The 18513-nt window shown below is 37.5% G+C and overlaps 1 protein-coding gene across 1 annotated transcript in view; it reads right to left on the reverse strand.

Moving 5' to 3' along the window:
* The window catches only part of OTOF (otoferlin), a 742062-nt gene that overhangs the window by 62569 nt on the left and 660980 nt on the right, over nt 1-18513 (reverse strand). The window contains exons 41-42 of the mRNA XM_053709494.1: nt 17560-17648; nt 5642-5740 (exon numbers count right to left, since the gene is read on the reverse strand). Of these exons, the coding sequence (XP_053565469.1) occupies nt 5642-5740; nt 17560-17648 (188 nt within the window). The remainder of the gene's footprint in view (nt 1-5641; nt 5741-17559; nt 17649-18513) is intronic.

The following is an 18513-nucleotide window of genomic DNA, read 5'->3' on the forward strand; positions in this document are numbered from 1 at the left end:
CAGACTCTGACCCTGGAGGTCCTACCTCTGAAGTCTCAGAGGGAACCGCATCCCCAGATGACTGATCGGATACAATCGTCAATTTACACAACAGACCCTGGGCAGGAGTGCATGGATTAATCCTTTGCTTGTACGTAGCAGGAAGAGGCAAAATCGCTAAGGCTGTAGAGATGGCCATGTGGAACTGCGCAGTAACCTCTGGTGGAAAAAAGGACCATTCAGGCGAAGGAGCAGCGCTACCCGGGGAAACTGCATGTGTAGGAACAGAAGATTCTAGGGAACACACCTCACGAGACAAGGAATCCTCAGAGATTGATGGCTCAGTGATCTCTAACATCTCAACATTGGTTGATGAGAACACCCTTTTGTGGCATACGGAACATAATTGAGAGGGCTGGACTACCCGAGCCTCCTCACAATATACACAGGTATCGAATTCGGTATTAGAGGGATACCCCTCTAAATTATCAGAATCCTCCATAATTCGTCTAATTATAGAAAACAACAACTGGCACTTTATACCCCCAATGGCTGGGGCACTCACTACCTCCTATGACCCAGACAGATAGAGACAATCGCTCCTTGCTGCAGACACACGGTCAGAAATAGGAAATGGGAAAAAAAACGTGACCATACCCGGTCACCTGGTGCGTCATTCCGGACCGCCCCTGCTAAGGAAAAAGCGTGCCAGCTTAATAAAACTGTGCAGCTCTCAATATAATAAAAATAAATAACCTGTATGTTCCGTATCAGCCTATGAGCCCAAACGTCTTACACACAAAGCACACAAAGTCAAAATCCCATAACAAACATGATTAAACAACCGCACTGTTCAATAATCCCCCTCAGGGGATATTAACCCTTGATTCCTTACAGATAAAAGGAGTCCCACTGTGACCCTGTCTTCTATTGTTAACATATGTATAAAAAATTAAATGATCTTACCAGAATCTATGCCGTGGAACAGAAATACGGTCCTTCAAGTTTGACAGATTGTAGCAGTGCTTTTGACATGGACTTGAGTGAAGAAAAGCAGGCAGCGAAACTCGTCAAACCTGATTGCTTAGGAGCTGTTAATATGAGTCGGGATGGCTTCGTAGAAAGACTCTCCCTGCATCTCCAGACTCTAACTTTCATCAATGCTCTCACTAAGAGGCTGAGAAGACAACTTAAAACTCCAGTCCCATACTCCGAAATCTTCTGACACTTCTCTGCCAACCTCCTGTGACGAAAGGCAAAGAATGACTGGGGGATGAGGGAAGTGGGGGATTTATTTAAGCCTTTGGCTGGGGTGTCTTTGCCTCCTCCTGGTGGCCAGGTTCAGTATTCCCACAAGTAATTAATGCAGCTGGTATACTGCTGAAAAATTGGCCTTTGTGAGCGAAATGGCAGGTCTCCCGTATTACAAGTCACGGCGGTACAGTTATATCGCTAGCATTTAGCCTGTACCGCAACTCTCCATTTCGCACTCAAAAAAATGGCTTTTGAGTATGGAATTTTTATTGCACCTGTATTACAGGTTGTGCGGTCCGGCTATTCCGCTAGCGTTATAGCTTATACCGCCACGATCCATTTCGCGATCAGAGACCAGTAGTTATGGATTTTGCAAAACAAAAATGTTTCACAAAACTCATAACAAAAATGCTACAAAGTACACTAACACCCATAAACTACCTATTAACCCCTAAACCGCCACCCCCACATCGCAAATACTTTATTAAATGTAATAACCCAACACTAAATAAACCTATTAACCCCTAAACCACTGGCCCCCCACATTGCAACTGCTATAATAAACCTATTAAACCCTAAACCGCCGGCCCCCATGTCACAACTACTATAATAAAGCTATTAACCCCTAATCCGCCGGCCCCCACATTGCAACTACTAAACTGGACCTATTAACCTCTAAACTGCCGCCACCCACATTGCAACTACTATAATAATGTTATCAACCCCTAAACTGCTGGCCCCCACATCGCAACTACTATAATAAAGCTATTAACCCCTAAACCGCTGGCCCCCACATTGCAACTACTAAACTATTACCTATTAACACCTAAACTGTCAGCCCCCCACATCGGGACACACTAAATGAAACTATTAACTCCTATTATTTAGGTGTTAGTGATGTGGGGGAGGCGGCAGATAAGGGGTTAATCACTTTATTTAGATTATTTAGACTTGGGGTTTATGTTAGGGTGTTTTTACATAAACTTGTGTTGTAGGTTTCTATATAAACTTCTTTTCCCCATAGACATCAATGGGGGTTGCGTTATAGCGATCGCAATTTCGCGATCACAGGTGTTAGTTTTTTTTCTAACACTCTCTCTCCATTGATGTCTATGGGGGAAAACGTGCATGAGCATGTCAAGTCAGGCCTTGGCTTTTGTGCGGTATTGAGCTTAACACACCATAATGCACAGCACAAGAATGTTTTTCTGTGACTTGTAATGGCAGGGCTATGGAAAGTGTGGTACCGCTAAATTTTTTGCGTTATTTACGCACCGGGTTGTAATCTTGGTGACTGTTTGCCTTGAAAGGGAGTAGAGCACAGACATTCTGGAAGGAGGCATGGAAACTTCCCCCGTGACATCCAGCAGCTAGAATGCACCAAAACTCTACTAAGAGAATCACCTGGCTTTTTACAACTCCCCTGCCTTCTCTTGCAGGAAACAATCCATTGAGCACAATCAAATCAGAATCTTCAGCAGAGCACCTCTCTCTGCCTATATCCATGAAACAAGGCAAAGAACTACTGAGAGGGTAGGGGAAGTGGGAGTGCTTATGTCTTTGCCTCCTCCTGGTGGTCAGGTGAAGTATCTCCCATAGGTTATAAATAGATTTCATGTACTCTCACTGCCATTAGAAAGAAACAGTAGAATTGGTACAACAGGCCAACAAAATAAAAAAATACGTTGTAAAATAATTTGGAAAGGGCTTTCTGATGAGTTGGAAGACTTAAACCAGATACAACATGGACTCCCCATCTTATTATCACAAACAAATTAAGAAAAAAAAATGTGATCTAAGGTTTTCATATACTTGTGCTGTGAGTGTATTTATATGCTGACGCTACAAAACATAAATGTAAGTAAATAGGATATATGGATATTTATATGCATTATACTATAGTAGGAAGTTTCCGTTCTAGGTTTTACTACCTCGGACTTCCCTGACAGTCTCTCAATCCATAATATTAATAAAGTTTTCATGAATGTTAACCAACTCAATATACTGCACAAAACAATGTTTTTTTTATTTTAGAAACTAGAATGACATTGAGTTTGAAAAGCTTTTCTAACGATTTGGAAACCACCCCTCAGTATTAAATATATTTTTTGACATCTTTAACCAAAACTTTAAAGGGACATGAAACCCAAAAAAAATTCTTTCATGATTTAGATAGAGAATACAATTTTAAACAACTTTCCAATTTACTTCTATTATCTAATTTGCTTTATTCTTTAGCTATCCTCTGTTAAAGAAATAGCAATGCACATGGGTAAGCCAATCACACGAGGCATCTATGTGCAGCCACCAATCAGTGGCTACTGAGCTTATTTAGATATGCTTTTCTTAACAAAGGATATCAAGCGAATGAAGCAAATTATATCATAGAAGTAAATTGGAACGCTATTTAAAATTGCACGCTCTTTCTAATTCACAAAATAAAAATTTGGGTTTCATGTCTCTTTAATTGCACAATTTAACACAATTTCGAATAATTTTGCAAAAGGTAAAACAATGGCATGCAGGCTTACTATAAACACATTTACATAAACCCCACACACAGACCCGCATGCCCCTATGTCCCAAAGGAAAGAAATGTCATCATTGCATCAAGAAAAAACAAATAAAGAGGGAAACAGAACATAGTAAATATAGGAAATGTGTGTAAAGATTCATGCAAAAGTGCTCGGGTGATGCATTCATCTTCAGGTTTGGAACAGGTGTTCCTTTTTTCTGCATTAATCCCTTTGTTGCTGTGAGGTCTGCAATGTATTGTGCAGCAAACCTCTCCAGGAACAAGGAAACAAAGAAAACACTTACCTGCGTTCAACAAGCACAAGCCATTTATACATACATGAGTCAAATAATAACAAAAAAACGTTCTCAAGTCTTGGCGCAAACACGTGAAGCACACTGTGTGCAGTTACACCTACTCCTAAATACATCTCTAGCCGGTGGGATTGTGCGGTGGACCCAGGGTGAGAAAGACCTCTCCAGTACTGAGGTTTGGGTAGGATAAATAATTTAAGTTGGGTCTGTTTTATAAAGATGTGAAATTTGGTAATCTGGCACCTACTATCTTTAGATTTATCATGTTTTGCTCCTCCATTAAAAATCTGGTGTGATGCACTTTATTATTTTATATTTTTAAATATAATTGTTTTTTAGGTAGCTATAATGCAACTATTTCATATTTTTTTAGAAATAGTAATTAGCTTGTGTGGTTTATCAAATATCTCATAAAAATGTCTTAATATTCAATATTGTATTATACATATATGAGAGATTGTCAGATCCCTATAAAGTGTTCTCAACTATAAATTTGTATTTTTTTTTATTATTTACATTAAACCAGGAACACTATTAAAAGAGTTTAAAGATAAATATTATTTATTTATATACTGTATATACTAGTTTAAATTAGTTTAAATTAGAAAGTTGTTTAAAATCGAATGCTCTATCTGAATCATGAAAGTTTAATGTTGACTAGACTATCCCTTTAACATTTTATAATCTAAAATTTTAAGAATTGTTTTTTACAAAGTGCAAATTATCTTTTTTATACTGCCTCATGAATTTTAGGTAAACTAGATCTTATTGAATATTTTTTTTTAAATATTTTAGTTGTCAATTTAGTCATAATAATACATTCATATCCAATATAGAGATGGGACATGCTAATGGAATTATATTGTCATTAAACATAAAATTATTTTATTGAAACTGAGGCTTAACATACAAAGGAAAATCAAAGTAACCAATACAAACTTATGTGGTTGGTCAGTAAATATCCAATAGGAATTTTAACAGATACTAAGATATTTCGATTCATATGCAGCCTCAACATAATTTGATGGGACCAATCTCAATTTGTTTACCTCAAAGACTGAAGAGCAGTTTCATTGATAAAAGAACCCAATAGGACCACCACATAGCAACCCGCAGACAAGCTAGAGATGGGAGTAGGCAAGCAAAGGGTGCATTGCAGTGCAGTTCAGTGCAGTGACACAAGCAGTGATGAATGGCAGGGAATGTGCACATTCTGTATGCCCAGGGAGAAAAGGGAAGGGGAGGGACATGTAGGGAAAGTGAGGATTGGGCCCGTGCATCATTACCCCTTGACATAGATGTCAGACATCTTCTCTCCTGTCATGAAAGCATCATCTTCAAGAATCACTTCATCAGTGTTCCAAATAATAACACGCAGCTCAAAACTAGGTGGTAACAGCGTGACGAGAGACACAAGGGAGAGAGACAAAGAAACCAAACAAAAGGAAGCAAAAAAAGCAAATTTCTGTTAATCACACACAAAACAAAACGGCAACAGCAGCATGGAAACTAGTGTGTGCGGCACAGGTGTACAGAAGCCCACACGCAACACAAAAATCAACATGGCTCAAGTACGTACCCCCTGACAAAAATGTCACTAGATTTTTCTCCAGTGAAGTAATCATCATCCTCCAGGATTACCTCATCTGTATTCCATATTATCACTCTAAGCTCGTATCTGGCAAGAAGATAGTGAACAAGTTGAGCTGAGAACTTAAAGTGCAGTGGCAGATAGGAAGCTCATGTTTTATGTAAAAAACGGGCCTCAGTTTTTGGGAAATTCTGCTGGGCTTGTGGTGGCTTCTAGCTAGTGAATTTAAAGAAAATTGTACCCAAACATTTTCTGTCATCCATATTTGTACAATCAGCATTTAAATATGGTGACATTGCCTTTGTCCATAAAACGTGAAATAAAACATTATTGAAGTAACTTGAAACTAATGTATCAGAGTCAGTGATGCACTTCCTGTTAAAGCTTATTGGCTGAAAGATATTCACACATTTTCACTGGCTGTTAAAAATTCTGAAAGTACTTATAGTGCTGTATTAGTTTCAATATAAAAAATGTTTTACTTCACTTTTTAATCATGTTTAAATGCTGTGCTTTCAGATAAATGTTTTTTTTTTTAGTGCATAGTCCCTTTAAGTGAGACCTAAGGCTTATTAAAAGGGGCTGGCGACTGAGCAGAACTCACAAACTGCAACCATGCCACAAAAATATAGGATACTAGGGAGTTCTGGAAGCTTGATACTTATTCACGTCAAAGAATATATTAATGTCTACAAGAAATCTTAAAGCACACTTAGGCCAGTCACTGGACTCAGAGTAGTATTTAAAAAAAGCTTACAACTGGACATAAAAATATAGGTGTAACCAAACTGTTACATACAAATATAAAGTTAAAATAGATAAGCTAACTAGGGATGGGCGAATGTTTCTAAAAATTCGAAATTGAAAACAAATTTTGATACATTCGCCCATTCGAATGGAATTTCGAATGTTTATAACACATTCTTACATTATATTTTCTAATTTTCGTTTTCTAATTTTTCAATAACATTCGAAAATATTTGTTTGAATAATATAATGTTTAGCTATGGATTTTATATCACATTCAATTTCTAAATTTAATATTCAAATTTGAATGTGACATTTGAATTTGAATGTAACATTCAAATTCGAAATAGTATTTCTAGTCTACAACTGTGTTTAATAAATGTAATATATGAATTTGAATGCTACATTCAAATTTGAATGTTACATTTGAATTCGAATGTTGCATTCAAATTTGAATATTACATTTATTGCATTAGAATTCAAAATAGTATTTCTATTCTACAACTGTGTTTGATAAATGTAATGTAACATTCAAATTCGAAATAGTATTTCTAGTCTAATACTGTATTTTATATATGTAATATTTGAATTTGAATGTCATATTCGAATTCGAATGTGACATTCAAATTGGAAAGTGACATTCGAAAACTGTAAATAACATTCGATAATAGAATTTTTAAGAATATTCATTCTTATCAACATTCAATTATGTAAATCGAATTTTTACAATAAAATTCCTTCTAACATTCGAATTTGAATATAAACACATTCGCCCATCCCTAAAGCTAACATGTCATTGCCCACTATATTGTGCTGTATTTTCTTGCTTCATCAACCTAGAAAATGCCTTTAAATGATCTAAAAAGCTTCCATTGGAATTTTTCATTTTAACAAGTCTCACAAGGAAACTCACTGATCTGGTAAATCTTGTAAACTGCAAGTTTTAATTTCTAAGGTACTAGGAGGAATTGTGAAAGTATGTTGCTGGTAAATAAGCTGATGGTGTAGATCATGCTCTGGAGTACGCATTTTACTTGCTGAATGCAACTGAGTCTAATCCTGGAGAAAGGTCACTTTTATCCAAGTCACACTGTGTGGCAATAGTTAAAGTATAAGTCCTGGCTGTAAAAATTGAACAAAACAGTGAATTATACATGCAATTAAAACCTATTCTGTCTTAAAGGGACAGTAAAAAATAAAATAAAATAATTATTTTGTTCCACGAAAAAAGAATATGAAGGTATTTAAATTGGTTTTGAAACTGGCATATTTCTCCTTAGAATCATATTGCTCACAGGCTGATAAAGACAACATACATGGTTCTACGTGACTAACTGGTGTGCCACATAACCATGAAAATAAGTATTATTTAAAAATAGGAAAGCAATTTAAAAAAAATAAACTGTAGAAATATTTTAAAATGCCTTATTTTAGACGCAACAAATAAAAATTATTTTAATGTCCCTTTAAGTAAATGCTTCTAAAAATATTTTAATCAACATTGGTCTTTCTGTGCATCAAATGTAAGTTTGTAAACTCCTCATGGGAGGAGTTTAAAGAAAAAAAAACTAAATTTAATCTATAACTATACCATAACAAAAAGAATGTTGATTAAATATAAAAAATAACCATGTAATGGCTTCACTGCAGAAAAAGCATCCCAGGATTTTAACTTCATCAAGCTATAAATAAATATATGTAAAATATAACATGTGAGAACACAATTTAATACTCCAAGTGACATTTTTCACTTGTGTCTTCTTCAGTTGGCCAAAAATTTTGGCAGCAGTAAAGCTGAAAACTTAGACAGTATATGTTATGCTATACAGCTGGTTCATGATTAAATAATGGAGAGATCAGTACATTGTAATGATTCAGCTGTATAGAATAACATAGGAACTGGAGAAACTAAATAAGCCAATGAAGTTAGGAAGACTGGTAATTTTAGCCAGTTATCACTATTGTTTAAACACTAAGGGCTAGATAACAAGTGAGGCGTAAATGGTTTTGCGCAAAAGATATTGTGTTTTCACAAGCAGTTTTCATTGCGCTGATATTACAAGTTGAGCGAAATTGCTTTTGAGCTAGCGCAATTGTTATTTATGCTACAATTCTTACCCCAATCTCTGAGATGTGGTTAACTGTTTTGCAAAACTAAAAGGTTGCATAAAACACTACAAAAATAAATTATAAAGTACAGTTACACTTATATTAACACTGTGTAATAAAAATGATGTTAAAAAAATATTGTACAAAATAGTTAAAATGGCTCAAAGATATGAGATCTCGGGTGTTAGAGAAAAAAAAAGCTGCCAAAGTACTTTAACATAGAGATACATACAGATACATTGCTAAAGATGTATTTGTATTTATAGATATATGTTTAACTTCCAGTGTTCTGTTCATAGCAGAATATGTTCTATGTATTTATATATATATATATATATATATATATATATATATATAAATATACACACACATGGTGGTCTCTCAGAGCAGCAGTTATCTATCGCTCCCCTGGAACAACCTTACTTTCTCTCTACAAATACACCTACTTTAATTCTGTTGTACTTCAACATTCCCATTGACAACCCATCTGCCCCTTCTGCGTCTAAACTTCTCTTGCTCACTAACTCCTTCGGCCTCTCACAATCCACCCTATTACCTACCAACCGGAATGGACACTATTGATCTGGTATTCTCCTATCTCTGCTCTCCCTGATGTTGTCTGTCGCCCATTTCCCATCTCAGACCACCACCTGCTCAACTTTAATCTTAATATACAGGCTAAACCTACTTCCCCCTTGTCCCTGCACCTGTAGAAATCTGCACACTGTAGACCCTCCCCAACTCTGCAACCTTATTCAAATATGCCTTCCCCACACTTCCACAATATCCTGCCCTGACCTTGCTATAACCAACTATAACAATACTCTCTCCTCTGCACTTGATACTCTCGCTCCGCCTCAACTTCGCAAAGCCCCACATCATCAGCTCCGGCCCTGGCACTCCGAGCAAACACGACACCTACAAAAATGCTACCGCACTGCTGAATGTTCCTGGAGGAAATCCTGCTCTGAACCTGATTTCATGCACTATAAGTTCATCCTTTACTCTTATACCTCTACCCTTCACTTAGCTAAGCAAACCTTCTTCTCTTCTCTAATATCCACTCACTCTTCAAACCCTAAAATACTCTTCTCCATTTTTAACTCTCTCCTCTACCCACCTGCACCACCCCCCTCATCTGCGTTCAGTGCTCAAGACCTGGTTGACTACTTTTTAAAAAAAACACTTATCATCCGAAGAAACATCCCAACACAAGCCTGCAATCTCTCAACTTCGCTCTCAGTCACCCCCTCTGCCACTCTCGGCCTCTCCTCCTAACCACTGAGAGTGAAGTGGCTTCCCTATTGTCTTCCTCACACCTCACTACCTGCCCATTTGACCCTATTTCTTCACATCTAATACCTTATCTGTCTCCCACCCTCACTCCAACTCTTACCCACATATTCAACCCATACCTTTCTACCGCCTCATTCCCTGCCTCCTTCAAACATTCAAAGGTCACCCCCATCCTCAAAAAAACCTTCCTTGACCCTAACTCTTCTGAAAACTACTGCCCCATATCACTGCTCCCGCTAGCTTCAAAGATCCTTGAAAATTTAGTTTTCGATCGCCTAACCCACTTCCTGTCCTCCAACTCACTGCTCGACCCCCTGCAATATGGCTTCCGTCCCCAACACTCAACTGAGACTGCCATCACCAAGGTTACTAACAATCTCCTTTCTGCTAAAAACAAAGGCTACTACTCTATACTCATCTTACTTGACCTCTCTGCTGCCTTTGACACTATTGATTATCCCCTTCTCCTACGGACTTTCAGTTCTCTTGGGCTCTGTGACACTGCCCTCTCCTGAATTCACTCTTAGCTCTCTAACAGATCCTTCTTTCTTTTGCTGGTGACTCCGTCTCTCCATTGCCTCTGTCTTTTGGAGTACTTCAAGGCTCTGTCCTGGGTCCTCTACTCTTCTCTATTTACACTTTTTCACTGGGTAAACTTATCAAGAGCTATGGCTCCAACTACCAGATACCCAGATCTACCTTTCCACCCCTGCACTCTCTCCTTCTGTCAATTCTCACATCAGCGACTGCTTATCTGGCATTTCCTCCTGGATGGCCTCTCACTACCTAAAAATAAACATGTCCAAGATCAAACTACTTCTAATACCCCCCCCCCCCTCTAACTCTACTACAGTTTCTAATTTTTCCATCACTGTTAGCGGCACCACTATCCCCCTATCACCTAAAGCTTGCTGCCTCAGAGTCACACTTGACTCAAATCTATCCTTCATTCCCCACATGCAATTGCTCTCTTCATCCTGCCACAACCACCTATGGAATATCTCCAAAATTCGTCCATTTCTGAGTGATGAAACTACTAAACTGTTAATCCACTCCCTGGTAATTTCCCGATTTGACTACTGTAATAATTTACTAACTGGCCTCCCTATCTCCCGCCTCTCTCCCCTTCAATCCATCCTAAACCTCTCTCAATGCTCCGTTTCTGCTGCACCTCTCTGTGAGTCCCTTGACTGGCTCCCCATTCACAGCAGAATTAAATTCAAAATTCTTATCCTGACCTACAAAGCCCTCACCAATGCTGCCCCACCCTACCTGTCCTAATTTATCAACAAATATACTCCAGCCCGCCCCCTAAGATCCAACAATGACCTGCTCCTTGCGTCCTCTACCATCACCTCCTCTCATACTAGACTACAGGACTTCTCTCATGCGGCACCAACCCTCTGGAACGGACTTCCTCAAGCTGTCAGACTCTCCTCCTTTAAACGTTTCCTAAAGACCTTTTTGTTCAGGGAAGCTTATCACCCTTATCATGCCCTCATCTATCTCCTCACTAATATCATTCTCACCTCTCCCCACCTCCTGTTTCCAATCCTACTACCCATCTAGATTGTAAGTTCCCATGGGAATAGGGCCCTCAATTCCCCCTGTATTTGTCTGTAAAATTGTGTCTTTTATTGCATTGTTTCTGCGTTGTACTTTTATCCTTGTACCCATGGGCAGCGCTGCGGAATCTGTTGGCGCTTTATAAATAAAGAATAATAAAATATATCTATACTTATATATAATCATCTTTATACACAGGTATACATATATATTTGTTTAAAAAACCCATCAGATATATGTAGAAATATTTATTTATGAATAATTAGAACATATTCTGTTATGTAAAGAACATTTGAAAATGAAATATTAATATTTTCATGTCAGATTTGCGCTAATGAGAATATGTGACGTTGTTTGTGTGAGAGAGTGGGTTGTTTTTTTTTTTTCAACTTTTCTTGCTCTGCTGACTTCTATGGGGGAATGTGACAACGTGATTTTTGATTTTCGACTTTAAGCGCGATTTTGGATACCTCTAGCGCAAAATAATTTTAAACTTGTAATACCAATGCAACCGACTAGCGCAAAAAGTTTAACTCTAGCAGAGTTTTCACGATTTCCAAAAAGAAATATACCGCACCACTTATAATCTAGCACTAAATATATTTTACAAGCTTAGTATTGAGGTTATTCAATGTCTTCCTCTAGACGTGGGTGCCGCCATGTTGGAATTTAGCTTTCAACGCATTTCAGTGCTGAAGTTATTGTTAACTCTCCTTCAGTGAAACCTAGGTTCCAAAATGGCGCCACCCATAATTAGAGGAAAGTGCATGACATGTATTTAGTGTTTAATGTGCCTTTAAAATACTCCGATATATAAACACAAGCAACTCTGATAAAGTTATAATATTATTCCATAAAGTACATTATCAAGGCTGAGGCTGTGTAATTAGTATAATTGCATTTCCTCCCTTTTTTATACCAGTTAATATAAGAACATTCACAGTGCACAATGCAAATTAGCCAGGAAATTGTATTATAAGGAATAAATTATTCAGCAAATTAAATTATTTAACAGCTGCTTATTTAAAACATTGATTTTGGTATTATCATTTAGCCAGCAATATCAAATCATGACATGATTTGAAAAATTAAAATGGTTTTAAAAAATTCAAATATTTGATTGAAATGATAAATTAATGTACTGGTAATCATATTTAATTTGATACATTTAATAATTTATAGTTGTGACTTGAGCTACATTTTTAATGGTTTATTAAACCAAAACATGATTTTCAACCAGAATTTCAAAATAAGATATGGTAATAAGTTACATTACTAGCCATCAGTTTGGCTTATCCAGTAATTCTTTTTCTTTTACAATGATCAATTGGTTTAAAGTGAATTATTGATTTAGAGGGACATAAAACCCACATATTTTGTTTCATGATTCAGAGATAGATCATTCAATTTTAAACACCTTTCAATTTAATTATATTATTATTATATAATTTGCTTAGTTCTCTTTGTATCCTTTGTTGAAAGCATAACTAGGAGCGGAGAGCTAGCTGCTTATTGGTGTCTTCACTTATATGCCGCTTGTGATTGGCTTACTGATGTGTTCACAGTTAGTGCATTGCTGCTCCTTCAAGAAAGGATACCAAGATAATAAAGCAAAATGAACAATGGAAGTAAATTGGAGAGTTGTTTACAAATATTTGCTCTATCTGAATAATAAGACAACACATTTTGAGTTGAATGTTCCTTTAAAGGGATATGAAACCTAAACATGTTCTTTTGTGATTCAGACAGAGCATCTCATTTTAAAAAAAGGTTACAATTTACTTCTATGATCAAATTCGCTTTGTTCCCAAGATATTCTGTGTTGAAGAGATACTTAGGTATGCATCTAGAGCACTACATGACAGGAAATAGTGCTGCCCTCTAGTGCTCTTGCAAATGGATAACATTAGTACTCCATGACAGGAAATAGTGCTGCCCTCTAGTGCTCTTGCTAGTGTATAACATTAGTACTACATGACAGAAAATAGTGCTGCCCTCTAGTGCTCTTGCTAATGTATAACATTAGTACTACATGACAGGAAACAGTGCTGCCATCTAGTGCTCTTGCTAATGTATAACATTACTACTACATGACAGAAAATAGTGCTGCCCTCTAGTGCTCTTGCTAGTGTATAACATTAGTACTACATGACAGGAAATAGTGCTGCTATCTAGTGCTCTTGCTAGTGTATAACATTAGTACTACATGACAGGAAATAGTGCTGCTATCTAGTGATCTTGCTAGTGTATAACATTAGTACTACATGACAGGAAATAGTGTTGCCATCTAGTGCTCTTGCTAATGTATAACATTAGTACTACATGACAGGAAATAGTGCTGACATCTAGTGCTCTTGCTAATGTATAACATTAGTACTACATGACAGGAAATAGTGCTGCCATCTAGTGCTCTTGCTAATGTATAACATTAGTGCTACATGACAGGAAATAGTGCTGCCCTCTAGTGTTCTTGCAAATGGATAACATTAGTACTACATGACAGGAAACAGTGCTGCCATCTAGTGCTCTTGCTAATGTATAACATTAGCACTACATGACAGGAAATAGTGCTGCCATCTAGTGCTCTTGCTATTGTATAACATTAGTACTACATGACAGGAAATAGTGCTGCCCTCTAGTGCTCTTGCTAATGTATAACATTAGTACTACATGACAGGAAATAGTGCTGCCATCTAGTGCTCTTGCTAATGTATAACATTAGTACTACATGAAAGGAAATAGTGCTGCCCTCTAGTGCTCTTGCTAATGTATAACATTAGTACTACATGACAGGAAATAGTGCTGCCATCTAGTGCTCTTGCTAATGTATAACATTAGTACTACATGACAGGAAACAGTGCTGCCATCTAGTGCTCTTGCTAATGTATAACATTAGCACTACATGACAGGAAATAGTGCTGCCCTCTAGTGCTCTTGCTAATGTATAACATTAGTACTACATGACAGGAAATAGTGCTGCCATCTAGTGCTCTTGCTAATGTATAACAGTACTACATGACAGGAAACAGTGCTGCCATCTAGTGCTCTTGCTAATGTATAACATTAGCACTACATGACAGGAAATAGTGCTGCCATCTAGTGCTCTTGTATAACATTAGTACTACATGACAGGAAATAGTGCTGCCATCTAGTGCTCTTGCTAATGTATAACATTAGTACTACATGACAGGAAATAGTGCTGCCCTCTAGTGCTCTTGTATAACATTAGTACTACATGACAGGGAATAGTGCTGCCCTCTAGTGCTCTTGCTAATGTATAACATTAGTACTGCATGACAGGAAATAGTGCTGCCCTCTAGTGCTCTTGCTAATGTATAACATTAGTACTACATGACAGGAAATAGTGCTGCCCTCTAGTGCTCTTGCTAATGTATAACATTAGTACTACATGACAGGAAATAGTGCTGCCATCTAGTGCTCTTGCAAATGGATAACATTAGTACTACATGACAGGAAATAGTGCTGCCCTCTAGTGCTCTTGCTAGTGTATAACATTACTACTACATGACAGGAAATAGTGCTGCCCTCTAGTGCTCTTGCTAGTGTATAACATTAGTACTACATGACAGGAAATAGTGCTGCCATCTAGTGCTCTTGCTAGTGTATAACATTAGTACTACATGACAGGAAATAGTGCTGCCATCTAGTGCTCTTGCTAATGTATAATATTAGTACTACATGACAGGAAATAGTGCTGCCATCTATTGCTCTTGCTAATGTATAACATTAGTACTACATGACAGGAAATAGTGCTGCCATCTAGTGCTCTTGCTAATGTATAACATTAGTACTACATGACAGGAAATAGTGCTGCCATCTAGTGCTCTTGCTAATGTATAACATTAGTACTACATGACAGGAAGTAGCGCTGCCCTCTAGTGCTCTTGCTAATGTATAACATTAGTGCTACATGACAGGAAATAGTGCTGCCCTCTAGTGCTCTTGCTAATGTATAACATTAGTACTGCATGACAGGAAATAGTGCTGCCCTCTAGTGCTCTTGCTAATGTATAACATTAGTACTACATGACAGGAAATAGTGCTGCCCTCTAGTGCTCTTGCTAATGTATAACATTAGTACTACATGACAGGAAATAGTGCTGCCATCTAGTGCTCTTGCAAATGGATAACATTAGTACTACATGACAGGAAATAGTGCTGCCCTCTAGTGCTCTTGCTAGTGTATAACATTACTACTACATGACAGGAAATAGTGCTGCCCTCTAGTGCTCTTGCTAGTGTATAACATTAGTACTACATGACAGGAAATAGTGCTGCCATCTAGTGCTCTTGCTAGTGTATAACATTAGTACTACATGACAGGAAATAGTGCTGCCATCTAGTGCTCTTGCTAATGTATAATATTAGTACTACATGACAGGAAATAGTGCTGCCATCTATTGCTCTTGCTAATGTATAACATTAGTACTACATGACAGGAAATAGTGCTGCCATCTAGTGCTCTTGCTAATGTATAACATTAGTACTACATGACAGGAAATAGTGCTGCCATCTAGTGCTCTTGCTAATGTATAACATTAGTACTACATGACAGGAAGTAGCGCTGCCCTCTAGTGCTCTTGCTAATGTATAACATTAGTGCTACATGACAGGAAATAGTGCTGCCCTCTAGTGCTCTTGCTAGTGTATAACATTACTACTACATGACAGAAAATAGTGCTGCCCTCTAGTGCTCTTGCTAGTGTATAACATTAGTACTACATGACAGGAAATAGTGCTGCTATCTAGTGCTCTTGCTAGTGTATAACATTAGTACTACATGACAGGAAATAGTGTTGCCATCTAGTGCTCTTGCTAATGTATAACATTAGTGCTACATGACAGGAAATAGTGCTGCCCTCTAGTGTTCTTGCAAATGGATAACATTAGTACTACATGACAGGAAACAGTGCTGCCATCTAGTGCTCTTGCTAATGTATAACATTAGCACTACATGACAGGAAATAGTGCTGCCATCTAGTGCTCTTGCTATTGTATACCATTAGTACTACATGACAGGAAATAGTGCTGCCATCTAGTGCTCTTGCTAATGTATAACATTAGTACTACATGAAAGGAAATAGTGCTGCCCTCTAGTGCTCTTGCTAATGTATAACATTAGTACTACATGACAGGAAATAGTGCTGCCATCTGGTGCTCTTGCTAATGTATAACATTAGTACTACATGACAGGAAACAGTGCTGCCATCTAGTGCTCTTGCTAATGTATAACATTAGCACTACATGAAAGGAAATAGTGCTGCCCTCTAGTGCTCTTGCTAATGTATAACATTAGTACTGCATGACAGGAAATAGTGCTGCCATCTAGTGCTCTTGCTAATGTATAACATTAGTACTACATGACAGGAAATAGTGCTGCCCTCTAGTGCTCTTGCTAATGTATAACATTAGTATTACATGACAGGAAATAGTGCTGCCATCTAGTGCTCTTGCTAATGTATAACATTAGTACTACATGACAGGAAATAGTGCTGCCCTCTAGTGCTCTTGTATAACATTAGTACTACATGACAGCAAATAGTGCTGCCCTCTAGTGCTCTTGCTAATGTATAACATTAGTACTACATGACAGGAAATAGTGCTGCCCTCTAGTGCTCTTGTATAACATTAGTACTACATGACAGGAAATAGTGCTGCCCTCTAGTGCTCTTTCTAATGTATAACATTAGTACTACATGACAGGAAATAGTGCTGTCCTCTAGTGCTCTTGCTAATGTATAACATTAGTACTACATGACAGGAAATAGTGCTGCCCTCTAGTGCTCTTGCTAATGTATAACATTAGTACTGCATGACAGGAAATAGTGCTGCCCTCTAGTGCTCTTGTATAACATTAGTACTACATGACAGGAAATAGTGCTGCCCTCTAGTGCTCTTGCAAATGGATAACATTCTTGCACAACTGCTGCCATATAGTGTTTCAGAAATGGGCCAGCGCCTAAGCATACGGCCCTGCTTTTCAACAAAAGATACCAAGAGAATGAAGACATCTTGATAAAAGAATTAAATTAGAAAGTTGTTTAAAATCACATGCTCTATCTGAATCATGAAAGAAAACATTTGGGTTTCATGTTCCTTTAAGGTCTCCAAAACAATACCATCCTCATGTTCTATAAAACAATAACATCAAACACCATGTTGTGTACCTTTTTGGCTTCCTCGGAGAGATGTCTATAGCAGGACCTGGGGCAGGCATATCCATTGGAAACATATCAACCCACATCTCTAAACGGCCCTGTCACATGAAAAGGCAAAATACTCTTAAGTGGATTAGTCTTCATGAGGTAGAGGAATAATATAAACAATTTAATCAAGAGACAGTGACTAATATTAAACATTAAAGTGATATTGAACCAAATTTGTTTCTTTCATGAATCAGAAAGAGCATGCAATTTTAGCAATTTTCTAATTTACTAGTACAGTATTATCAAATTGTCTTTGTTCTCTTGGTATCTTTATTTGAAAAAGAAGTAATGTAAGCTTAGGAGCCGGCACATCTTTGGCCCTGGTTAGCGCTTGCTGATTGATGACTGCATTTAGCCACCAATCAGCAAGCACTACCCAAGTGCTGAACCAAAGATGGGCCAGCCCGTAAGCATTACATTCCTGCTTTTTCAAATAAAGATTCCAAGAGAATGAAGAAAATTTGCTAATAGGAGTAAATTAGAAAATTGCTTAAAATTGCTGCTCTATCTGAATCATGAAAGAAAAAAAATTGGTTTCAGTATCACTTATAGGGGCAATTTATGTAAGTGCGAGCGGACATGATAAGATGTAGCGGATAGTTTCCGCTGCACAACAATTAATGCCGACAGCATACGCTCTCCGCATTTATCATTGCACCAGCAGTTCTTGTGAACTTCTGGTGAAATGCCGCCCCCTGCAGATTTGCCGCTAGCAAATTGACCCCTAAGTGTAAAAATGTTTAAAAAATTGTAATAACTTTACCCATGGACTATGTGCATAATTTGCATTCATTTAACTTTTTTCTTATAGCAGGAAAAGATGCCCATTCTTTAAACAAATACTCTTTATTTTATCTCCCAAAATTCCACCAACAAACTCTACATTTCTGTTAAAACACTCCCCTCCTGCACAAA

Source organism: Bombina bombina, chromosome 4 (assembly GCF_027579735.1).
Source record: "Bombina bombina isolate aBomBom1 chromosome 4, aBomBom1.pri, whole genome shotgun sequence".
Classification (NCBI taxonomy): Eukaryota; Metazoa; Chordata; class Amphibia; order Anura; family Bombinatoridae; genus Bombina; species Bombina bombina.